Source organism: Balaenoptera acutorostrata, chromosome 13 (genome assembly GCF_949987535.1).
Source record: "Balaenoptera acutorostrata chromosome 13, mBalAcu1.1, whole genome shotgun sequence".
NCBI lineage: Eukaryota > Metazoa > Chordata > Mammalia > Artiodactyla > Balaenopteridae > Balaenoptera > Balaenoptera acutorostrata.
The window spans coordinates 25,632,427-25,642,212 of NC_080076.1; the positions used below are offsets into that span (position 1 = coordinate 25,632,427).

At 43.4% G+C, this 9,786-nt stretch overlaps 1 protein-coding gene across 1 annotated transcript in view; it reads left to right on the top strand.

Moving 5' to 3' along the window:
* DYM (dymeclin) overlaps positions 1 to 3,812 on the top strand; it is a 403,419-nt gene extending 399,607 nt beyond the window's left edge. Inside the window, exon 17 of the mRNA XM_007197218.3 lies at positions 1,438 to 3,812. Within this exon, the coding sequence (XP_007197280.1) occupies positions 1,438 to 1,587 (150 nt within the window). The 3' untranslated portion in view covers positions 1,588 to 3,812. The remainder of the gene's footprint in view (positions 1 to 1,437) is intronic.
* The last annotated feature ends 5,974 nt before the right edge of the window (positions 3,813 to 9,786 follow it).

The window sequence follows — 9,786 nt, forward strand, 5'->3', positions numbered from 1 at the left end:
AGCGCCTCATGCCTTCCCTCCGTGCTGTTCCCTCAGAAAGAACACGCTTCCCTCTTCATCTGGCTGCCCCTCCCCGCCCCCAGGCCTCGAGCCCCTAGTCCTTCCCTTCCTCCTCCTCTGTTGTCATTGTTTTGTTGCTGCTGCTGCTTGTTTGTCCCTCTGCTCCACGAGAAGGCGCCTTCTGTGAGGACAGGGACTGTGTCCCCAGGCCCCGGTGCACACACGGCCTGGTGCAGAGAAGCAGACGCTCAACCAGTATGGTAATCAGTGAATGACTCATGTAAGAGGGATTGAACAAGATAATATACCTAAAGTATTCATCATTGTGCCTGGGACATCGTTGGTCCTTATACGGTTGATTGCTTCATTGATTCATTCATCAAATCGTTTATTAAGTGTGTGGCCACCCTTTAAGGGGACACAGCGGCAAACACGATGGGCATAGAAATCTCTGCCCTCGTGGGCCACGCGTTCTGTGTGTCTGTTTCCCCTCTTGTCCCTTTCAGCCCTCTCCCGCGCCCTTCCGCCGTACCCCTCGTCTTAGGACACTGTTGCCCCCTTCTCCCCGCCCCACCTGGGACACAGGTCACCAAACTGCAGCCACTCCTGTCAGAATCACCTTTGCCCCGGAGGCAGCCCGGGGACTTTTAGTAGATTCCAGCAGCTCCTCAGGCTGCTGAAGGGGGACGCGCTTCCTCTGCTCTGGCTGGAATAAATAGGTCAGGAGTAAAATTAGAAAATCAAAAGCCCGAATCCTGGTGAAACGCTGCAGTGGAAGTGCTACTTACAGGACCTCGAAACTGCACGTGTTCTCACTTATCAGCCGGGACTGCAGAGAGCGGCCCGGTCGCCCGGAAGCCTTTGTAGAGCCAGGAATCACCTCCACTGCCCCCCCCCCACCACAAAGCCAGAGCATCCCCACCACCCCCTCCCCCAGGAGGAGGAAGAGGGGGCTTGAGCTGTGCAGGGCCCTGACCGAGGCCCACCGTGGGCGCCGCCTGCCCGCACAGTCAAGGCTGAGGAACTGTGAAGGAAAGTCTTCACCTCCACGGTGACGCAGCCCTGAGAGGGAAGCGTCTCAAGGAGGCCCAGCCATCCGTATCCCAGTGGTGCAGTCTTTGTTGAACGCTGTCTGGACCTGGGCGGGGCCTGTTTCCCCGCCTGATGTTTCTCAGCCCGCCTCGTCCCGTCCAGGTCCCTGCTCCTCTCAGCACACTGACGTCTCTGACCAGGGCTGGTGGGGTTGTGCCCTTCCTACGTGTGATTCACGTGACCTCCAGAGTCATCTGGAAGCTGGATCTGTGGCCCCGGGGCTCACAGGCCCTCCGACCAGTCAGGGAAGGTGGGCTCCCTGCACCCTGCACACACGCCGCGTATAAACTACTGCTGCTTTCACCTGGCGCTGAGATTGATTACATCATCCTGTTTTCGTTGCAGAAATTTCCAGAACTGAAATTCAAATATGTGGAAGAGGAGCAGCCCGAGGAGTTTTTTATCCCCTATGTCTGGTCCCTGGTGTACAACTCAGCGGTAGGCCTGTACTGGAACCCGCAGGACATCCAGCTGTTCACTATGGATTCCGACTGAGGACGGGACGCCGTCTCCCACCCTGACCCCCTCCAGCCAAGCAAGCTTCTAGTTATTTTCTTTCTGGGGGACAGAGGTAGACAGATTCCCTGGTGCGCCTTCTATTAAAGAGGGTCACACAGGCGTGTTTCCCTTGCACACTTGGGTTTGGAGAATTGGTGCCAGTTGGCAGTAGATCACTCAGTTTAGATTATAGTGCAAAAAAGGAGAGGGGAGTTACACAACAATAATAAATGTAAAAACCTGCTATTTCACATGCAATTTTATTTCTAAACCAAAAATCTAGAGCTTTTCCAGGAACCTGATGCCTTAGGCATATAACTTTACCAGTACATACTTCTTTTTCTTTTCTTTTCTTTCTTTTTTTTTTTTTTCCCCCTGCATGTTCAGGATTTTTGTTTTGGTTGTGTGTGTGTGTGTTTCGACATTGAGAAGTATCAACCTGAAAAGATGACAAGACAGGAATTAATAAGGAAATGAAGCCGTGTATGCATGCAGTTGCCTTTCAGAAGGCCCGTGATATAAGCCTGGGCGGTTGGATATAAGCCTTTAGGTCCCTGGCATCTTTCCCTCAAAGAAAGAAGTGGCTCCTTCTCATGAAGCCCAGATTAGCTTTTTTGTGGATTTGGCCTCTGAGCTGTAGCTGAATTAAATTGGAGTCTAGCACAAATTAAGTTAATCTACTCTGTATTAATCATTGGGAAAAGAAAAGCTTCATTTTGAAAGCAATCTTTTTTCTTCAACCAGACTAATAGGAGAAAAAGGAGACCAATTTGATTAATACAGTATTCCACATGAGAGTAAACACATGTTTTTCTCTCCACTTCTGACTTTGTTTAAACTCTTTGGGGCCTGTGTGATCGCAGTTGTCTCCCTGAGCTTCTCTGAGGGAAACAGCCGCTGGGGTCGCCCTGAGCAGAGCAGTGGGCACTGAGGACAGAGGGGACAGGCCTTTCGAGTCACGCTCTAGGTCCATGGCCACCCCTTCACGGTCTAGTTTCACTCTCAAAGACACAAAAAGTACTTGCTTTTCTGCATAGGAAGCACACAATCCCAGGTGAGAGCGAGCACCCGTTTCAGCCTGCCGTTGCCTAATCTGTATCAGAGGCAGCTTCCCTCCCCTGCCCCTGTGTCCCGGACCTGGAGGCTGGAGTCATTTTGGTTCATCACCGTCTTCTGAGGGTCTGGGAGGAGCCATCTTCTGTCACACCGAGCTCTGGAGAAGGCTGAAAACATGACCTGTCAGTGCACGTCCGTGTGGTTTCCACTCATGACAAGCCTGGCTGCTTCATCCTCTCAGCAGCACCTGAGGTCGGCCAGGCGGACTCACTTCCATCAGGACGGGGGCTGAGACCGAAGCTCCCTGCGGCTGACCGCCTGAGGAAGGGCCATCACTGGCGGGCGGACCCAGGAGGCGCGTGCGGCCTGCCCGCTGCTTCCTCGGCCTCAGGCCTCTGACGTGTCTCCACGAGCGGCTGGGGACTCTGGCACTTCACTGAAGGTCGCATGGACGGGGCCTCAGACCCGCAGATGAGTCGTGTGAAGCGCTTCTGCTTAGTCTGGCTCGTGGGGAGAGGCAGTTTGAAGGTGGAAGGAGGAATCCTCCAGTCAGAAAGGGGAAATGATTGGATTATCATTTCAGGTAGCAATTATTTTTATTTCCTATATGGGAACGTGATTTATAGCTTTAATTTGTTTCCAAAGCACTTGGATCTGCTTTCCTTCATTTAAACCAAAACACAATTTTTAAAGGGTCACGTGGAGCAGCTGAGCCCCTGGTAGGACCCCAGAACTAACCTAGGAGGCTGAGGACCGGGAGTGCCATGGGGCAGTCACTGGGCTGCAGGACTGTCAGTTCTTGTGACAGGAGGAGATATGGTCCCCCAGAACTCGGTCATAGAGCGCAAACTACCAAGGAAGAAGCCTTGATGGAGGGAGTCCTGCAGTCTCTTCCCCAGGCCACCTGGCCCACCAGGTGCCCCCAAAGCCCCGTTCTCTGGCAGTGTCCTCTCCCTCCCTCCCCGCCACTTTTAATTAACCACACAGTAGAAGTGCTCACTGGCCTAAAAGCTCAGCTAGGGCTACAGCCTCGGAGGAAGTGTGTGAGTACACACTCCCAGACACCACTGCATCACTGCTTCCACTCTGCAAATCCACCAGGAGTCTCCTCTTTATTTTTGTGGAAGATTTATTACATGACAATAAATTTAAATGATAAACTTGAATTATGCTTGCATTAATTTGCTTAGAAATTGTTTAGTTTTCCACAAAGTAAAACTGTGTAGAATGAGGCAATACAGGACCATCATGTGTTTGAATGTAAATTAACATCTGATTTTACCCAAGATACAGAGCTGTTACTGCAACGTGTCATCTCTTCAACAAAGGGTTCCGTCATAATATTTATTTTTAAAAGAATGTGCCCCTTTCAATAGCACCTTTCCTATCAAGAGTTCAAGGCACTGTGCAAAAAAGCTTCAGAATTATAACTCTGGTTCCCACATCACCCACTGAGGCTGGTGTCATAGGATCTGTAAACAACAGCCTTGCAAGGTTGGCATCACAGGATGGCCACCATTCAACAGTGCAGATGGAAGCAAGGCTGTGGAGCAGCTCAAGGACAAAGACAAAGAAAGGAAAGAAAAGAAGGTCCCCAAAGCACAGAAAGTACACTGCATACACAGTCCTCTCCTTCGGAAGGAAATCGTAGGAACTGTAGAAGAAGACGGAGAGAGGAAAGAACATAGGACCAGTGTCAATCAATCAGAACACTCAGCAGTTTCCTCCAGCTTGTTTAGGGTACCCCCAAGTGGAACGTTTAGTGGGGGGGGGGGCTTTTAGGTCCTAAATTTCTTAATATATCATTCTTTAGGCAACATACTGTCCTGTAGGTTCTGTGGAGCCAGGGTTTTGCATTAGACGTTATAGCTCTCTGCATAACAGTCACTGCTTTCCAGAGCCATAAATTAGAGTTGTGGTACTTTCTGATACTTTATAAACTTGAGTTTGCAAGGTCAACCCTTTGGTCTCTTAATCTCCTCCTAAGCACTATGCCTGCAGTTTCAGTAGCTGCCATTTGATATTAGGGGCTGATCCTTGGGCATACTGACACCAAATTCAGGGCTATTCCAGTGTCCTACGTCGCTTCCAGGAGTCAAGGAGCTTCTAGTCTCTGACAAAGAGCCATGCTTCCTATGAATATGACACAGCTGAGGAATGGATTATAGCACAAGCCACAGCAAATAATGCATTTTTATTTTTAAGAATTCAAAGCATAAAATTTAATCTCATTAGGGTACGTCCATTTGGGATCTCCCACCCAAAGCCAGGGAGATTCATCAGGAGCTCCCCACCAGCTTGGTCAGGTCATGTATGGCAACCCCTACCCTCCTGACTTCACAAGGCTATCAAAAGTGCCAGCTACTCAGACACAGCCTCTGGAAGTAGCAGAAGCTCCCCTCCAGAAGGAAAGCCGTCTCATATGACTAACCAGGTAATGCTTCACCATTCTGTTGGCTCTGGGCTGACTGCAACAAAATTTTAAAATATTTTCGGCCAGATTTCCAAGTTCCCCTTAGTTGGAGGGTTGGTTTGGATTACCTGGTGCTCCATTACTATCAGCAGACTATCTTTCATGGATACTGTGACCCAGCTTCTAAATCACCTCAGTCACTGAATGTGGATTGAGGTGAAACCAGATTACTAGTGCCCCCAGTGCTTAGCAAATGTATGTTCTCTCTGGAGAACACGAACTGTTATGGACTGAATGTATCCTCCAAATTTCACATATTGAGCCCTAACCCCCAGTGTGATGGTATGAGTAGGTAGAGCCTTTGGGAAGTAAGTAGGTTTAGATGAGGTCATGATGGTGGAGCCCCATGATGAGATTAGTGCCCTTATAAGAAGAGACATGAGAGGGATCTTTCTCTCCAACATGTGGAGACACAGCAAAGAGACCACTGTTTATAAGCCAGGAAGAAAGCCCTCACCAGGAACGTAACCAACCAGCACCTTAATCTTGGACTTTAAAGCCTTTTCATACTTTTCAGGACTGAGAAATCAATGTCTCTTGTTTAAGCCACCCAGTCTATGGTATTTTGTTATAACAGCCCAAGCTGACTTAAGACAGGAGCATAACCCAAGGCCTCAAATTATTTCTGTTACAATCAAGTATCCAGGTATATGAGAAGACCAAATAATATAAATTACATGAATTAAAACCAGAGGAAAAAAAGAAACCCACAATCTCTCCAGATGTCTCAGAATTTGAAACACCTATGCTTTCTGTGTTAAAAAAAAAAAAAGCACGTGCCCAAGAATTTCAGAGAATTAGAAACATTAAAAGGGACCAAATGGAAATTCTAGAACTGAAAAATATAACAAAAATTCAGAATAATTCAGTGGATGGGCTCAAGAAGAGGTGAAAAGTCTTAGTTATAGAAAATCAAGTTACAGAAAATTTAAAAAACACAATTAGAAAACTTGCAATTCTATAACTTGAGTAAGGTGAAAAGTCAGAGCAAAACTAGAATCAAAAAGATAGGGCTTCCCTGGTGGTGCAGTGGTTAAGAATCCACCTGCCAATGCAGGGGACACAGGTTTGAGCTGAGGTCTGGGAAGATCCCACATGCCGCAGAGCAACTAAGCCCATGCACCACAACTACTGAGCCTGTGCTCTAGAGTCCGTGAGCCACAACTACTGAGCCCACAAGCCACAATTACTGAGCCCACGTGCCACAACTACTGAAGCCTGCGCGCCTAGAGCCCGTGGTCTGCAACAAGAGAAGCCCCCGCTCGCCGCAACTAGAGAAAGCCCACGTGCAGCAACGAAGACCCATTGCAGCCAAAAATAAATAAATTTTTAAAAGATAGCAAATACAGCGTTAAGAGACACAAAGGATACAGTGAGGATATCAAATGTGTAAAAGAATGGGATAGTTAAATAAATATTGGCTGAGAGCTTTTCCAAAACTCATGAAAGATATCACACCATAAATTCAAGAAGCCCCAACAAATCGCAAATGGGATAAATAAAACACAATCCACACCTAGACACATCACAGTAAAACTGTTGAAAACCAAAGAAAAGGAAAAATTTTAAAGCTACTGAGGGGTGAGGCGTGGGTAGGAGAGGGATTACCATCAAAGGAGCAACAATTAAACTGACAGCTAACTTCTCAGCAGAAACAGCCTTTGAAGTGCTGAAAGAAAATGACTGCCAACCTAGAATTTTCTAATTGGGGAAAATATCCTGCAAGGATGCAGAAGAAATAAAGACATTTTTACACAAACAGCTGGAAGAATTCATCAGCACACATACCCTAAAGGAAGATTAAAAGTATTCTAAAGGCAGAAGGAAAATGATCCCAAATGTAAGGACAGAGCTTCAGGAAAGATTGAAGAGCAATGAAAATGAGAAATGTACAGGTCAACATAAATACTAACTACATAAAAATAATTATGTCTTGTGAAGTTTATATATCGAAATGTGTTCAAGTAAAGGTATATAGTTGGGGAGGGCTTTAATAGGATTTAAGTGTTCTAAGCCCCTTGCATCATCCAAGAAGAGAGTTTTTAAAAATCCAATTTAATGTTAGACTTTGATAAGTCTAGGATGTATATTGTAATAAATATTAGTTAAAAGGTGTATAACTTTCAAGCCAATGAGGGAATATGGAATAATTCAATGAACAGGTTTAAGAGCTGCAAAAGGAGGGAAGAAAAAAAGAATAGGTGGTACAAATAGAAAGCAGGTTGTAAGATATACATGATAAATCCATTATTACATTAAATGTAAATGGGCTAACTAACACTCAAGTGTTGACAAAGATTGTCAGGCTTGATTTAAAAAGAACTACCATTATAAGATCTAGGGATGTGATGTACAGCATGATAAATATAATTTAATACTGCTGTAAGTTATACATGAACATTGTTAAAAGAATACATCCTAAGAGTTCTCATCACAAGGAAAAACTTTTTTTTCTATTTCTTTAATTTTGTATCTATATGAGATGATGGGTGATCACTAAACTTACTGTGGTCATCATTTCATGATATATGTAAGTCAAATCATTATTCTGTACACTTCAAACTTGTACAGTGCTGTATGTCAATTACATCTCAATAAAACTAGAGGAAAAGAATTTAACAGTAAAAAATGAAAATAAAAACAACTATATGCTGTTTACCAGAGACACTTTTAAAACATACGAATTTTGAGGACTTCCCTGGTTGACGCAGTGGTTAAGAGTCTGCCTGCCAATGCAAGGGACACCGGTTTGAACCCTGGTCCGGGAAGCTCCCACATGCTGAGGAGCAACTCAGCCTGTGCGCCCAACTACTGAGCCTGCGCTCTAGAGCCCGCAAGCCACAACTACTGAGCCCACGTGCTACAACTACTGAAGCCCACACGCCTAGAGCCTGTGCCCCACAACAAGAGAAGCCACCGCAATGAGAAGCCTGTGCCGCACAACAAAGAGTAGCCCCTGCTCGCTGCAACTAGAGAAAGCCTGCGTGCAGCAACGAAGACCCAATGCAGCCAAAAATAAATAATAAAATTTAAAAAATTTTAATGAAATCTATAAAAAATTTAATTAATAAAAAATAAAAATTTTGAAATTTTGAAAGAAAAGGATGGAGAAATATACACCCAGCAAACAGCAACTATAGGAAACTGGTATCGATATATTAATATTACAGCAAACTTTAAGGCAAAAACTTTATTAGAAATAAAAACAGTCAATTCAATTACCAGAAAGAGGTAGTAATTCTAAATTTTATGCACTTAGTGATACAATCTCAAAATTAAAAGTTGATAGAACTAGGAAGTTTTGGCAAATATGCAATCATAGTGAGATTTTAACACATCTATTTCAGTAATAGTAAAAATAAGCATACAAAAATCAAGTTATAGAAAATTTAAACAAGGCAGTTAGAAAACTTGGCCAAATAGATACATGTAGAACACTACACTCAACAGCTTCCTTTTCAAACAAAAATGGCACATGTGCCAAAATTTGTATGCTGAGTGTAAAACAAGTCTCAACAAACTTCAAGAGAGTTAATTCCAATGAAATATGTTCTTTGACCACAATGCAGTTAAGGTGGAAATCAATTACAAAAAGATAATGTAATAATCCTCATATATTTGGAAGTTAAATAGGTTTCTAAATAACCCATCTGTCAAAGAAGAAATCATAAAGATAATTTGAATTATTTCAAACTGAATAATGAAAATAGTACATATTAAAACTTAGGGAGAAGAAAAATTGTGAGTTGCAACTGAAACTATGCTTATAAATTTATACCTTTAACTGCATATGTTTGAATAGAAGAAAGGCTGAAAATCAATTATCTGAGCAACCACCTAGAAATTAAATTTTAAAAAAAAAAGCAAATGAAACCCATAAATAAAAGCCAAAATATAGAACACAAATATACGATAAAGGGAATCAAGAAAGTGAAAAGTTGGTTCTTTAAAAGGATTGACAACCCTGTAACAAGACTGATCAAGAAGGAAGGAGAACGGGTGGGAGAGGGACAGAGGAATAGCCGGTATCAGAAGTGAAAATGGGCGAACTCATTCAGATTAGGCAGACGTTAAAAATATTTAAGAGGATGTTATACATACTAATAAATTCTAAATCTAGATGGAGTGATGTTTCAGGAGTGTATACATATGTCATAACTAATCAAATTGTGCACTTTACATATATGCAGTTTTTGTATGTCAATTATGCCTCAATAAAGTTTTGGATTAAATGAACAAATTTGTTTTTAAAAAAATAGCTTTCTAAAACTGACATCAGAAGGTCTTGAAAATTGGAATCATCCTATATCTATTGCCTAAGTTGAATACATAATTTAAAATCTCCTCACAAGGAAATCGACAGGCCCAGATGGCTTCACTAGTGAATTCAACCGAACATCTAAGAAAGAAAGAATGCCAATCTTACACAAACCCCTCCAGAAAATAGAAAACCTCCAAATTGATTTTATGAGACCAGCATAAACTTAGATGTCAAAAATCTAACAGGAACAGTATAAGAAACTAAAATTGCAGGCCAGTCTTTCTCATTATTGTAGATGCGAAAGGTCTAAACAAAACATTAGCAAATAGAAACTAGCAATATATAAAAGATTAAATTGGACTTATCATTCAAAAATCAATGAGTCATTCACATTACCAGAAGAAAG